General features: G+C 46.2%; 1 protein-coding gene across 1 annotated transcript in view; it reads left to right on the plus strand.

The window, feature by feature from the left end:
- The window catches only part of SERGEF (secretion regulating guanine nucleotide exchange factor), a 217,663-nt gene that overhangs the window by 134,073 nt on the left and 67,708 nt on the right, over positions 1-15,882 (plus strand). The window contains exon 10 of the mRNA XM_021685832.1: positions 1,226-1,262. Within this exon, the coding sequence (XP_021541507.1) occupies positions 1,226-1,262 (37 nt within the window). The remainder of the gene's footprint in view (positions 1-1,225; positions 1,263-15,882) is intronic.

Genomic DNA, 15,882 nt, shown 5'->3' on the forward strand with positions numbered 1-15,882 from the left:
AATACTGACTGGGGCAAAATATGTAGGTGCTTCTTTGCCAGACACTGTCAGGGAGTTCACCTAAGTGCGGGCATCTCTGTTTCCTCCAGAAGCTGAGATCAGGAGCACGCAGCTTTTACAAAGACAAAAGTCTCAGAAGCGTTGCTGACCCTTCTCACCTACCAGTGTCTTAGGCCTCCGATACTCAAATGCCTTTGAGCCTGTTACCTTGACTGTCAGGGGCCTGTGCTAGCAACCTTTGAATATCACTTCCAAGTGGTTTTCACTGGGAAGGGGTGAGAAGCTACAGCCTCAAGAAGGGAACTAGCGTGAGCCTCTGGAGAATCAGGGATGCTCTAGTCCTTGTTTTGACGGACGCTTGCTCCGGCACCTGAGGCAGGTTCTTTCCTCTTACCAAGCCTCTGTTGTCTCCTCACAACGTAGAAAGATTGGACTAGATGATCTCCAGGGCCCTTGCAGCACTGATGTTGCACGGGGACCTGAAGCCTTCCTCTTGCCAGGAGCTAAAGTGAGCATCCTGATAAAGGTCACAGGATGCTTCTCCAGAGTCCAGAGTTTCTTTTAATTAGTACCTGGGGAAGCACTTATGCTTTTATATTCCCACTTACTTCCTCCTGGCTGCAGCTGGGATGAGTAGACTGAAAGGCAGGAAGTGCTGCTTGCTGGGTGGAAACACTAGATTCAGAACCCCCATGATTCTTTGTCTCTAATGTAGTAGGTATTTTTTCTTTTATGTACTTGGTTTTTTCATTCATTCTCTCACTTAGCAGATGTTAACTGAGTCCCAGACCTTGTACAGTCCAGAGGTGAATGAGACTCAGGCCTGTTCTCAAGACACATGCGGTCTAGTGAAGAGACAGGAGCAAGTGTAAAAGGCAACAAGAGAATTGCTACGATGGGGTACAGATAAGTTGCATAACAAAAGGGTACAGATAAGTTGCATAATGAAGGGAGTATTTGAGTCTGCCTGGAAGCAAACGAGTCTCAGTGGACACGTTGAGCCTTTAAAGGATGAGTGGAAGTTTTCTAGGCAGTTTGAGGAGAGGGCATCCCAAACAGAGGACCCACACGTGCAAAGGCCCAGAGGTATGAGAGTACATGTCATGTTCTTTATGAGGCTGGAGGGTGAAAGAGACAGTGAGCAGATGAGAAAAAGTCAAGCGCTTTTCCTTGGACAAGGAATTTTCTTTCTCTAATATACCTTATTTTTTTTTTCTTTTTATAGGTCTCCTGTGGCTCAGAGCATAATCTGGCAGTGATTGGTAAGTAATTAGTATACTGAGAACGATGTATGTTCTGAAACTCTGTGCCTCTGTGTGTGTGTGTGTGTGTGTGTGTGTACATGTTGGGGGAGATTCTAGGAAATGGACGTCTTTGATTGCCCAAGGCTTTATTGGAAGCCCCTTTTCTAAAAATTTCTATCCACATCATTGAGTGTCTTTTTAAGGTACCTAAGCTGGCCTCCCTGCCCCAGGCAGTGGCATTTGAGGATATTAAAGATTTTACAGACCAGGGACATCATGTGTAGAAAGCCAGACATAAAAGGGGAAGAGGACTGGGCTGCTCTTCTTTCTCTGAATAAATCCCTAATTCCAAGTTCTTTCCTCTTTCTTTGGAAATATGGGGCTCTGCTCACTGCCCCTCACTGCCTTGTATTCCGTGACACTCAGGAACTCCCAGATGAAGCCAACCTTCTGATTGGTTGAGGTTTCCTCTTAATTGGTTTTAGATAACCACGGGTCACTGTTTTTATGATTAGGCCTGTGAGTAATTCCTTCAAGAAGCTTCCTCATTACTTCTCCAGGTAGACTAGTCTCCATATCACAGTGCATTAAAGAGACACAAGTGTCGGGAGGGCCCGACTGCCTGAGTTCAATACAGGCTTCCACTTACTAGTTGTGTGAACTTGGACAAGGTACTTAACCCCTCCATGGGAGGGCGGTAGCAACTACCTTCTAGGAGTTAATATATATAAAGCATATAGAGCAGTGCTTAGCTCCTAGTAAGGGTTTTAGAAATGGTCCTTGTTATTATCTGGTATTTGTTCTAATTGCCCTCCTCTGGGCTTTGGCTCCCCATCTGAAAAATGGAGGGGTGAAAACAGAAAATCAAGGTTCCCTCCTGCTCTGATATTTTAGGATCCTACTACAAACCCATCACTGCCTGCCTTCTGTTGGTGATTTCTGTTCCAGGCTACTTGTCTCCCAGCCTCTGACTCAGGTTCTGAAGGGCAAGACCCCTGCGTTTTCCTTTTGTTTCCTGCCTATTTGCGCACCCAGAGCAGTGCCTGGTACTCGGCAGAGACTCGAGCACTGTTTTCTGAATCGAGCTTAGACTGGCCCAGCCGCCTGCGGTGACAGCAGTAGGCCCGAACGTGCTGTGCAACGAGGCAGAACCAAGGACAGCTGAGGAGGTGGGCTGCCAGCCAGCAGAAGGGGTGGGGAGTAAGCTGGGCTGGAGTCAGAGACGGAGAGAGGAAATGTAACGGCAGACCTGCATGCTTTGCAGCCGCACCAGACACTGGATACCGGAACTGCTCCAGCCTGGGTGTGATTAAGACAAGCTAATCACAGAGTCCGAGGTGGTGCCTAGGATGCTGGCACTGCTGCTTTCGCTGGTCTGGGAGAGAGGTTGGCTCCCTCTGTGACCAGCACAAACAAGAAGATTGCAGGGAATCTAAATACGGGAAAGAACACAGTCCCGATGAAGGAGGGGCTGGAGCTAGCTAGCAGGGTGGCCGGCTGAGCCGACAGGCAGCCTAGGGCTGTAGAAAGAGCACAGACTCTGCAGGCAGACAACCTGGGTTCACACCGGCTGCATCTCCGTGTGAGCTTCCATTTCCCCCCTCATCTCCGTAATGGGGAGAATTCCACTTGGCAGGATTGCTGTGAGGATTAATGTATGTGAGATACCTGGTATACAGGGGGTGTGAGAGAAATCTGTGTGTGTGTGTGTGTGTGTGTGTGTGTGTGTGTGTGTGTAGTTCTGTTTGCTTCTCATTCCTCTCGATCGGGGTGGGAGAGGGGAGAATGGCTTGTTAGTGCGACTGCGCTACTGAAGTCACTGTTACTTGGGAGAGAGAGATGGTAACATGCTGGAGAGGTGTCCAGTGTTACCCAACTCTCCTCTGTCCTCTCCCAAGTGCGGAGAACGTCAGAGGCCGTGGAAAGCAAGGTGTGCCGGTGAGCTCCTGGAGGGCGGACCTATTATTTTCTGTTTTGTCCTCAGTGCCCGGTCTTGGCTCACAGTCTGTTGAACGCATGGCTGCAGAGTCAGGAAAGGTGGGCGCAGTCACACGGCTCCAGGCATATCCACCCGCTTGCATGTGAGCTGGGAGCAGAGGCTCCCTACCACTGGAGGGATGGGGCCCTCCATGGGTGCCCTGCAGGGTGCAGGCTGTGCGATAGGAAGCGACAAGAAGCACCTGTTGGCTCTGGCAGAAGGCCAGGAGAGGGAGACAAGCTGAAGGAGGAGAGCTCCCACCGCTTAAAGCCTAGTTCTCACAGCTAGCTCCTCGCCTCAGCCCTTCTACCATTGCCTACTTGAGATGGATTTCTCTGCTTTCAGTCTCATTCCCTGAGATCCAGGCCCTCTGAGCTTGGTGCTGGGTCTCCCGTGTAGTAGGCGCAACACAGTTACAGAATAGACTAGAACAGAATATAAGGGAGCCAGACTTTCCTCAAGTGTAGAAGCAGCATTAGTGTCTAATGAACGTGCAACAAACCAGAGAGGGAGCTGGAAGGGAGATGGGCGGAAGGACGTGACTTAGGACCTGCTCTGTCTTCGAATGGACACTCCCCAAAGTGTGTTTGCTGTACCCACTTTATAGACAAGACACCTGAGACTGAGGCTCTACAGGTTGTCCACGCGTAAGTAGCAATAAATAGTAGAGCTGTCTGCCTGACTTGCAAGACTGTTCTTTTGACCCTATCCAGTGTGGGTGGTGGTCAGGGAGAGCACAGACCCTAGGGTCAGATTGCTTGATTCCAGTCCTGGCTCCCACACTTAGGAGCTGTGTACCCTTGTATAAGTGGCTTAACACCCCTGTGTCTTGATCGCCTCATCTGGAATATCCTATTATTGACCTCATAAGGTTGTTATGTAAAGTGCTAACAGTGCTTGGCACAAAAGGAGAGGCTCAATAAATGTTAGCTGGCGTTATTGTCCTCCTCCACCTCATCGTCATCATCATCACCATGTATTAAGACTTTGGGGCGCCTGGGTGGCTCAGTCGTTAAGCATCTGCCTTCGGCTCAGGTCATGATCCCAGGGTCCTGGGATCGAGCCCCGCATCGGGCTCCCTGCTCTGCGGGGAGCCTGCTTCTCCCTCTCCCACTCCCCCTGCTTGTGTTCCCTCTCTCGCTGTGTCTCTCTCTGTCAAATAAGTAAATAAAATCTTAAAAAAAAAAAGACTTCAAGGAAGGAAGTAATTATGAGATGAGTATAAGAAGGCTTGACACTCAAGGTGGGAACCTCAGGAGCTAGAGAGGGAAGTGTCTTCCCCACCCAGATTCCGGGGACAAGTGCAGGATCTCAGCATAGCTGCAGAAAGGATTTGTAAAACTTGGAGCCTGGGGACCCCAATCTGGGGGATCTGGAAACAGTGCTAGGCCAGATTTGTTCCAGATCAGGCTTCTGCTATCCACTGCCCCAGACAGGGATTCAGAACGTGCATGTTCCAGCCTGAAGCATACCCCGCAGCAGCCACACTTCAGGTTTCTCTAGGGAACAAAATAATTCTACTCTGCTACTTCATTTGCTTCTAGGTTCCTTTTTTCGCCTTCTTTTGCAATTTGGTTTGGTTCTTTCCTTAGTTTTCCAGTGAGGGTTCTCTTGGAAGAGAGCAAGTAAATAGTAGAGCTGTCTGCCTGGTCCTGTATGGTCCTGTGCACAGTGGGGTTGGCATGCATGGCCATGGCTAGGTCGAGTCTGGGCTTCGGACAGAGAAAGAGCTGCTGGAGCTAGGTGCAGAGAAACTCAAGTGACAGTCAGGAAGGAGAGGGCTGAGGCCAGAGGCCACAGCTGGCCTGGCCACTTCTAACTGTGCCGTGCACGGTCACTCCACCTCAGGGAGCCCGATTCCTCTAGTGTACAGTCAACCACCCCTGAAAGTTGTTCTTCCAAATGGCATAGGTACGTCAGGTGCCTGCTCAGTGCCTGCCACGTAACAGGCGCCCAGCAGGTGCTCGCTCACTTGGCAGGTTCACTGGGCCGTTTCTTTCTTTCTGCCTTCCCACCTAGGATTTCCCTCCACATCTCACAGAGCTGGCTGCCTGGCTCCCATTCGTGGACAGAGACTGAGGTCAGCAGAGGTGGCACGAGGGCATTTGACCACCACTTGCTCAGAAGATCCCTGCCTACCAGAGGCTGGCTCCCAGGCCCAGCTTTGGCTTCGGGGCCCTCACCTCCGTGTCTGGCTGAATTGGCTCCAGCTGTTTTGCTTCCCGTAGGAGCAGCTTATTTTGGCTTGAATGGGCAATTTGTTTGCCTTCTCTCCTGATGTGCGGTTGTTCAGCCTTCCCTTCCTGCAGAGAAAAAAGAGCTGACTGCATTTCCTGTCTCCCCGCTCCACGCAGACCTTTGGAAAGGATTTTATTGGTGGCCTTTTCCTGGAGCATTCAGGCTCACCAGACAGGCATTGTTAAAGGGTTAGGTATTTGGCAAGAAAGTGTCATGCCTCCTCCTCCAAGCAAAGCCAGCTCTCTCACCAAATTGGAGCGGTAATCTATGTAAGGATCTTTTTTTCCCCTTCATTTCAGTGATGATTTCCAATTATTGAACCTTTGTACCTTTGTAATATATGTGGCGCAGCATCTGACCTTGGCTTGAAACCCATCAAACAGGGTCATGTAAGAATTTAATAGTGAGAACTAAATCTTTTTTGACACAGGCTGTTCCTCTGAGAGGCCATACCTCCAAACCCCAAGGCCTTGCAGAGAGCTTAGAGGCAAGTGTAAACTGTATGGTCCTGTGCACAGTGGGGTTGGCAAAACATAAATGCTTTATATTACCTCATTTAATCCTCAGAGCAAATCACTGAGTTTTGGTGCTATTGTTAACTGCATTTTCTAGATGAGGGAAGCTGAAGCGTAGGCTGAGCAGTTTGTTGGGAGGAATCAGTGTGTCAGGTCTTCAACCCAGGCCTCTAACTTCAGAGCCTGTGGTCCACTACCCCATGCTGCCTTCCTGTGGACCATTGACAGTCCAGCCTGGTTTTAAGGCCACCAGATAAGATGATCTCATCCCGTCCTTTCAATACTGAGTTCCCTTTCATGTTAGCAACTTTTTCTGTCTTGCAGCCTAAATGTCTTCTTCAGATTCAGCAGTTCTCTGTATAATCACCAGATAGAATTGTGAAGTTGATGACATTGTTTTGGAAAACCACCCCTTTTAGGGTGGTTTTAGGATTCTTCTTCCCCCTCTCATTGTCCCTTACCTCTTTTTTTTTTTTTTTAAAGCTTTTATTTATTTACGACAGAGAGAGACACAGCGAGAGAGGGAACACAAGCAAGGGGAGAGGGAGAGGGAGAAGCAGGCTTCCCATGGAGCAGGGAGCCCGATGCGGGGCTCAATCCCAGAACCCTGGGATCCTGACCCGAGCCAAAGGCAGATGCTTAACGACTGAGCCACCCAGGGGCCCCTGTCCCTTACCTCTTAAAAAATTAATTTACTTATTTAATTTTTGAATAATTAACACATGCATATGATTCAAACTTAAAAGGCATAGAAAGATTTAAAATGAAAAACTTCCCTCCTACCCTGTCCTCCCATTTGTCCATTGCCCAAAAACCCTTCCACCACACATGCAACTAATGCCTGTTCATCTGTATTTTTCTAGTTTCTTTTTGCACATATAAAGTAAATGCTAAGATATATTTTTATACCTCCTTTCACATAAGTGGTACTATATTGTACATACTGTGTAGTGTCTTGTTTTTTCTTTCAACAGTTTATCTGGGAGATCTTTACATATCAGTATAAAAACCTTCCTAGGTAGTTATTACAGGTATATAATATTCCAATATACCTATGTACCATGATTTATTTAACCCATGCCCTGTTGATGGACATGTAGATCATCTCTGGTATTTTGCTATTATAGGTAATGATGTAGTGAACAACCTTGTGTATATATGTCATTTCATTTGTGGGATGTTGAAGAATAAATTCCTAGAAGCAAAATTATTATATCAAAGAGTTCGTATATCAATTTTGCAAGAGAGTTATTGCCTTCATAGGAATTTATACCATTATTTCCTCCCACTAGCGATATATGAGTACCTGTTTCTGCAGCCTCCCTAAGAGTGTGTAAAGAAACTTCTAGATTTTCGCCGATCTGATAGGTGAAAAACTACCAAGGGTGGTTTTTGTCTTTTTTTACTTTTTAAATTAAAAAAGTGTATATACCATAAAGTGTACAGATCTTAAAGGTTCAGTTTGATGAGTTTTAACCTATGCACATACCTAGGAAACTACCACCCAGTACAAGACACAGGACGTTTCAAGTACCCCAGAAGGTATCTCTTCTCAGGCAATACCCCAGCCCTAGAGTTAACTACTACTCCAACTTCTGTCTCCAGAAATGAGTTTTGTTCAGTGGTTGAACTTCATATAAATGGTGTTATGCACTGTGTACTCTTTTGTGTTCAGCTTCTTACGCTCAACACATTGTGTCTCTAAGAATCATCTATTTTGTGTGTAGTGGGAGTTCTTTTTTATTGGTCAGTATTATCCCACTGGATGAACATATCGCAACTCAGATGTCCGTTTCACTGTTGAAGATTTGGGTTGCTTCCATTTTGAGGACTGTAATTAGGCTGTTGTCAACATTCTTACACATGCCTTTTGGTGAACATACACATTGGTTTCTCTTGAGTACGTAACTGAGAGTAGGATTTCTGGATCCTATCCTTAGCATTAGTAGATAAACAGTTTTCCAAAGTAGTAGTGCCAATTACATATTGCCCATCAGCAATATATGAGAGTTCCAACTGTGCCATATCCTTGCCAGGTATTTTCAGTCTTGCTGATCAAGGCCATCCTGCAGAGTAAGTAGTGTGGAACTTCACTGTCATTTTAATTTACATTTCTCTGATAGCCAATGATGCAGAGCGCCTTTTCATATACTTAGAGGCCACTCGGGCAGCTTCTTCTGTCAAGTGCAAAGACTCTCAAGTGGGTTTTGTCTGTTTTTCTTAATGGTTTGCAGGCATCCTTTGTCTTATGGATTCAAGACCTTTGTTTTATATATATATATATATATATATGTATAATGTATATATATATGTATCTCAAACATCTTTTCCTTTCCCAGTCAATGACTTACTGTTTTGCTCTCTTAATGGTGTCTTTTGATGCACAGATATCCTTAATTCTAATGAAGTCTAGTTTGTCAATCTTTTATTTAATGGTTTGAGGTATTTGTGCCCTCTTTACAACATTTTTGTCTGCTCCAAGGTCATGAAATGAAAATATTCTCCTTTGTGTTCATCTTGAAACTTTATTAATTTTGCCTTTTACATTTAGGCTTAGAATTCATTTTGAATCAGTATTAAAAAAAATCAACAACACATTGCTCTAAAACCATCTATTGAAAAGTTTGTCCTTTCCCCATTGAATTTTAGAGGCTTCTTTGTTGTAAATCAAGAAACTGTATATATGTGTAAATTTGGTTTTGGACTCTCTCTTCTCTTTCATTAGTTTATTTTTCTATGTGCATGCTAGTAGCATTCCACCTTGATTGCAGCTTTATAATAAATTCCAATATCTGGTATTAAGTTTTCAAACTCTGTTCTTCTTTAAGATGATTGTGGCCTTTCTAATCCCTCTACTTGTAGTTATGAATGCAGATTGAGCACCTTTTTGTATATTTAGGAGCTCTTTGTATTTTCTTCTTTTTTTTAAGAATTTATTTATTAATTTTAGAGAATGTGTGTGTGCCGGTGGGGAGGGACAGAGGGGAGGGACAGAGGGAGAGAATCTCAAGCAGACTCCCCGCTGAGTGCAGAGTCTGACATGGGGCTTGATCGCAAGACCCTGAGATCAGGACCTGAGGCAAAACCAAGAGTTGGACGCTTAACCGACTGAGCCACCCAGTCACTCCTGTATTTTCTTCTTTATGAAGGGTTTCTCCATACCTGTATTAGTTTTTCATTGCTACTGTAACAGATTACCAGAAAATTAGTGGCTTAAAACAAGAACACAAATGCGTTATCATAGAGTTTCAGGTCAGAAGTCTGAAATGGGTCTCACTGGGCTAAAATCAGGGTGTGAACAGGCTGCATTTTTTTTTCTGGAGTCTTTAAGGAGAGTGTTTTCTTGCCTCTTCCAGCTCCTGGGAGGCTACCTGCATTTCTTGACTGTGGCTCCTGCCATCTTCAAAGCCTGAAGTGGCTGGTTGAATCTTTCCTTCATCATATCACTCTGACACTGACTTTTCTGCCATCCTCTTCCACATTTAATAATGCTCGTGATTCCTTTAGGCCCCCTCTCCCACTCTGGATAACCCAGCATAATCTCTCTATCTGAAGGTCAGCTAATTAGCAAGTTTAATTTCATCTGCTATCTCAGTTCTCCTTTGCCATGTAATGTAACACTCACAGGCTCCAGGAATTAGGGCTTTGGGACGGTATCATATGGCTTGCCTCAATATCCTTTGCCCTTTTTTTCCAGTTAGATTGTTGGTCTTTTTCTAATAAATTTCTAGGAGCTGGGTGCCTGGGTGGCTTAGTCGGTTAAGCATCTGCCTTTGGCTCAGGTCATGATCTCGGGGTCCTGGGATTGAGCCCCACTGGGCTCCCTGCTCAACAGGGGGGGGCTGCTTCTCCCTCTCCCTCTGCCCCCGCACCCCCGGCTTGTGTTCTCTCTCAAATAAATAAAATCTTTAAAAAAATTTCTAGGATCGGGGTGCCTGGGTGTCTCAGTCGTTAAGCGTCTGCCTTCAGCTCAGGTCATGATCCCAGCGTCCTGGGATCAAGCCCCCCATTGGGCTCCCTACTCAGCTGGAAGCCTGCTTCTCCCTCTCCCACTCCCCCTGCTTGTGTTCCCTCTCTCGCTATGTCTCTCTCTGTCAAATAAATAAATAAAATCTTTAAAAAAAAAATTCTGGGATCTTTTTATGTATTAGGGAGGTTAGGCCTTTGTGATTCAGACAGCAAATATATTTTCTCAGCTTTTTTTGTTCCTACTTTTGGTGTGTGTGTGTGTTTTGTTTTGTCCTCTTTTTGCCATGCAACCTTTTCTTTCTCTGTAGTCGAAATTTATCAGTCTTTTCCTGTGTGACTTCTGGATTTTGAGTTAGAGAAGCCTTCCCTATTCCAGGGTATAAAAGACTTTCCTCTATTTTACTCTAGTACTTTTTATGTTTGTCTGTTTGTTTTTTAACATGTAAGTCTTTGATTCATTTGGAACTTATTCTGATATACAATGTCAAGTGTAGATTCAACTTTATTATTTTTCCAGATGGCTACCCAATACTGTCTCAACACTATTTATTTAATTCCCTTTCTTTGGCTGCCCTCCTGGATCCCATTGCTTCCAGAGCAACCCTGAGGCCTAAAGAGAGGCAGTGACTGACCCAAGATTGCCAGCTAGTCAGTGGCAGACCTGAGGCTAGACCTCAGGTCCAGCTCAGGCTGCTCAGTCTGGAGCTGGTGGCTGGTTCTCAGGAGCTTTCCCGGGTGGCTGTGGCCTTCTGGGCTGTTTGCCGAGGCAGAGCAGCCCCTTGGTTCTGTGGGCTCTCAGTGTGCTGTCCCAGGTCATGCTTTGCTCATCTCCGGAGTGAGATATATTCCTTGCCACTGTCACACCTGGCTGCTCAGGGTACCACTTTTTCTTCTCTATCAGGCCAGAAATGTGATAAGATCTTTGGCAGTCAGGAGAGAGGTCTCACAATTAATGCAGAAATGTTTTTACAGACCACTGGTTATTGTTTAAATCCCATTTCTGTTGAGTCCTTTGTTTTCAAGGCATGGCCTCACATCCCAAGGTGTGCCTTTTTAGCTTTCAATAAAGGTGGATTTTTTTCCACTCTTATTCCCAAAGAAGCAGTGGTAGTATCACTCCACAGGAGTCATTCTATATGAGACCACGGGTGAGGGTGCCAGGCTGTCAAGGAGGCTCACATACTTGCTAATTACTCTCTCATGCCAGCCTTTTTGGGCACAAGATTGTTTACCACATTTTAGCACAAAGCTCTGGTCCTTTTAGGGTTGCTTCCACAAGCAGAAACCACAATTGTGACCCACTGTACTTGTTTACAAATACGAGGCTTGGGGCCTTGCAAAGGTAAATCTGACAAAGGTGAACTGAAGGTAAAAACTACAGAGAGGTAGAGTGAGCTAGAGGCAGCCTTCTGCAGTGGAGGGGCTGAGGTCTGGTCCCAGCATTGTCTGCCACCTGCTGTCTATGTGATCCTGGGCAGTCATTTCCCTTTCTGGGCCTGAGGATCCCCATGCGAGAAATGTTTCTAAAGTCTGCTGCACTACTCAAGTCTGGCCTCATGTCCAACTGTGTTGCACATTAAAAAAAAAAGAATTAATTTATTAAAAACATTTTTTTATTGTCGTGTCACTTAATGAGGTTTACTCTCGTTTTTAAGTGTACGATATGCTATTGTTAGCTGTAGGTACGATGTTGTACGAGGGACCTCTAAAACTTACTCATCTTCCTTCTTGGTAACAGTTACTTTTCTTGGTGTCCATGATACACTGCTCTCCTGGTTCCTTCTGTTTCATTGGCTGCTTCTCCATAGTCTCCTTCATGGGCTCCGCCTCTCCTCTGCCCGAATGCTGAAGGTCTGAGGGCTCCGGGGCTCTGTGTTGGTCTCCCATCTTTTCTCTCTCTGCAGGTTTTCCAGTCAACCTCATTCAGACCCATGGCTTTGAAAACTTTGTATGCTGATGATTTCCCAATTTTTATGTTCAGCTCTGACCTCTTCTCTGAGCACCAAATTATATATCCAGGTCCCCATTTCACATCTCCACATTAATTTTAAATAGGTGTCTCCAGTGTAATGTGCCCAGAATAGAACTTTTATTTGTCTTTTTCAAGACCATCTCTACTGGGTCTTTTTCTCAGTATATGGCATCACCATCGACCCAGTTGCTGAAGCCAAAAATCTAGGAGTCCACATTGATTCCTCTCCTCTCCTCATTCATCCTCACATCGAATCCCTTACTAAGTCCTGCTGAACTTTACCTCTAAATGTATCCTGAGAATGTCTACTTTGCTCCATTTCTACTACTACTGCTTAGTCCACGCCACCAGAGTCTCTCTTTGGGACTGTTTCTAGAACCCTAACTATACCAGGGCTCCCTTCTCTTCCCCACTGCCAGTATAAATGGAATTCATACAGCATGGGTATATGGTAGCCAGAGTGCTTTTATGTGTTGGACCTCTTAATGGACTGAATTGTCTCTGCCTGCCTTGCTTGCAGGGGTGCTGCTCCTGTTTGTTGAATACTGACTGACTGTTATGCACAGTACTGTCCTCATTCCCTCCCTTCAGCCCTTACTAGTGGCTGGCAGCTTGCCGTGTGGCATTCTGGGTGCCGTGGAGCAATACAGCCAATGCTTGTTACCTCATGGAGCTCACATTGAGTGGGAAAGACACCTATGAATTAAGTCTGGCATATAATATGTACTTAATAAACACTGAAAGAATCCCAAGCAGAGAGTGATAAGAATTAGAGGAAAGGTTGAAAAGGAGGAATGATTAATTTTGGAAATCCTCATAGAAAAGGTAGCTTTTGAGCAGAGGAAGGGTAAAGAGCCTTGTGTGCTGAGGGACCAACATGAACAAAGGGAAGGAAGGCTTTAAAGAGTGAATCATGGTTGAGGGACAATGGCCAACCATCAGGACTGAGGGTCAGCTAGGGCCAGGTCTCCAATGACATGCTGAGGGGCATTGACTTTATTGTATAGACAGTGTGGAGCCATTATGGGTCATTTAGGAAGACACTTCAGAAGTTGACAGTTATAGCAGAAGATAAAAGGCTTTAAAAAAAAAAAGGAAAATGGACAGTAGTTGAGTGCCTACTACGTGCTGGCACCATTCTGAGCATTTTTCACACATCATTTCATTTCATCATCACCATGCAGGATAGAAAATAGACAGATGAGCATTGTCCCTGTTTTTTCAGATGGGAAATTGAAGACTCAAAGAGGTGGAGCCCAGGATTCAGACTAGCATCTATTGACTCCAAGGTTCAAACTTTCCCCCATCATCCTTCCACATCCCTGAAGGGGGTCATGCTTTGGCTTAATTAGCATATCAGGCCGCACCAGCTAATTTTATAGTGTGCAGGTGACTTTAGAAGCCAGGAAGAAGCAATAGCAGAGCTAGTACTGATAGTACTTGTCTGCAGGGGCTGAGGTCAGCCTCTGCCCTATTGCCTGTCCTCAGAGCATAGCACCTAGGGGACCATGGACAGCATGGGACAGCTTTGACAGTGACCAGGAAGTCAGGCCTGTGGGCCTGCTCTGTCCTTCCTTTGAGCAAGCTTCCTGAGCCTGGGTGGCCCCATGAACCCCTAGACTCACAGTGTTACCCCTTAGCACCCAAAGGCCTTGGCTTATGCTGGAGCCCTAAATACACCTACCCTGTGGTGCTGTCCCTGCTGCCTCTTATCTCTCTGGAATCCCTCTTCCTCCTGGGTGCGCTGAAACCCTTAACACAGAACAGCTATGACTATTCATTCCAAAGTGCTCTCTCTGGGCAGGGCTTCAGCAATGCTCTCTTTGCCCATTTGGCCATTCATGGATTTATAGATTCATTAAGAGGCTGCACCACATAGTAGAAAGAGCTCTGGGCCACAGGACCTGAGTGCAAGACCAGCTGCTGTCACCTTGGGCTCGCCCCTTTCCTTCTCTGGGCCTTCTTTTCTTTATGGGTAAAAGAAGAGAATTGTGTAAGATAATCTTCAAGGTGTCTTCCAGCTCTGACACTTTCTGGGTTTTGTTCTTCCATAGAGTCATTCCTTGCCCCTAACATGGCATTAAGGGAATGCTTCTCTTTTTTTTTTTTTTTTAAGATTTTATTTATTTATTTGAGACAGAGAGAATGAGAGACAGAGAGCATGAGAGGGAGGAGGGTCAGAGGGAGAAGCAGACTCCCCGCCGAGCAGGGAGCCCGATGCGGGACTCGATCCCGGGACTCCAGGATCATGACCTGAGCCGAAGGCAGTCGCTCAACCGACTGAGCCACCCAGGCGCCCTAAGGGAATGCTTCTCAGAAGAGATCATGTTTAAGGTGGGTCTTAAAGGATGAGGAGGAGGAGGAGAAAGGCATTCTAGCAAATGGGATCAGCATGAAGAAGGCATGGCACATTGGGGGAAAGAAGGGATCAGGAAGGGAACAGAGCAGTGGGAGACGAGGCTGTGGGATGTCTGCAGCCAGGTCACAGAGGTCTTGAATGACAGGCTAAGCAGCTGGGACTTCATCTTGCAGGGTAACAGTAACGTATCATGATACAGCTCCTGTGCTATACTTTCTCTTTTCCTGGGGTTAAAATTGCCTGTTTTTCCCCCTCTTCCTTTGACTGATTTTTCATATACTTCAACAGAGGAATCACAGAGAAATGGCAGTGGGTTTGATTTTGTGGCTTTGTAAGGTATTAATTCAGTAAGCTTGTGTTTTTCTGCTTGAGACAAGAAAGATGCTGCTGACCTTCTGGCCTTCAGCACACTGGATGTCTGATGGCTCCGACCAGGCATCGTGGCTCCAAAATCCCCATCAGATTCCTTGGCCTAGCTCGAGGCTAATCCTTTCCTCTTCCCAAGGCAGCCACAAGGCTGAGGGACAGGAAGCTCACAGCGTAGTCCTCCTGTGGCATGCGTGCGGATGTGAGTGCTTCTGATGTGTGCTTACGGCTCCCAGTGCCCAAGGCTGTCCAACTCACCCGCCCTTTTTCACAGTCGCTGCTTGGAGGTTCTCAGGGGAGGTTCAGTCCCATTCACGCAGGTGAGGACAGGGAGTCTCAGAAAGGTTGCCTGATCTGCCCCAGGCAGCGTAAGGTAGTGTGAGGAGCCTGAGGCCTTGGAGTTAGGAGGCCACGGATTCCAGTTCCTGCTCTGCTACTTCATACCTGTGTGACCGTGTGCAAGTTGCCACCTTCTCTGAACTGTGGGTTCCACTTCTTTGAAGATTGAGGTAATAACCACTTCTATAAATGCTTGTCACTGGAGTGAATTGTGTGGTTTCTCTTGGCACAGAGTAGGGGCTCAGCGTGTCTGATTCTGACTCACTTGGGGGCTCTTTCTGGTGTTTCGCCTTGCTTCCCCATATGGCCCTCTTTGTCATCTTGCTCCTCTCTTCTTAAGTCAATGCCACAGACGTAGACTAGTGGAAATACTCTTCCCGTGTGCCCAGTGTGAAGCTAGGCCCTATGGATGGGCTTCCAGGACACAGGGAATGGCCCCTGGCCTCACTTTGCTTATTGCCTGGTGGGGCGTGTTTGCGAGCGGAGAGGGTCCAGCCTTCACTCTTGACACGGAGCCAAGGTGATGTGACCATCACGTGTGCCACTGATCTCCTTCCTCCCCTGGGAACTTGCCGTGTGGCACGCGCCAGACTAAGCTCTTACGTATACTGTCACTAAGCTCCGGCATACACTCCTACACACTCACGTGTGCCTGTAGCTTACTTACACTGCAACCCGCAATCCTGTTTTACACATGAGAGAAATGAGGCTCAGAAAAGGTAAGCATCTTGTTTTAAGATCTTACAACTGATACTGGGTGGCACTATTTGAACCAGATTATCTGACTCTGGAGCATGCGCTTTTTTATTAGATAACTTTTTGTTTATTACAGAATTGTGTGTATATATATATGTATGTGAGTTTGTGTGTATGTGTGCATATATATGTGTGTGTGTGTGTGT

The sequence above is a fragment of the Neomonachus schauinslandi genome, chromosome 11 (assembly GCF_002201575.2).
Source record: "Neomonachus schauinslandi chromosome 11, ASM220157v2, whole genome shotgun sequence".
Lineage (NCBI taxonomy): Eukaryota > Metazoa > Chordata > Mammalia > Carnivora > Phocidae > Neomonachus > Neomonachus schauinslandi.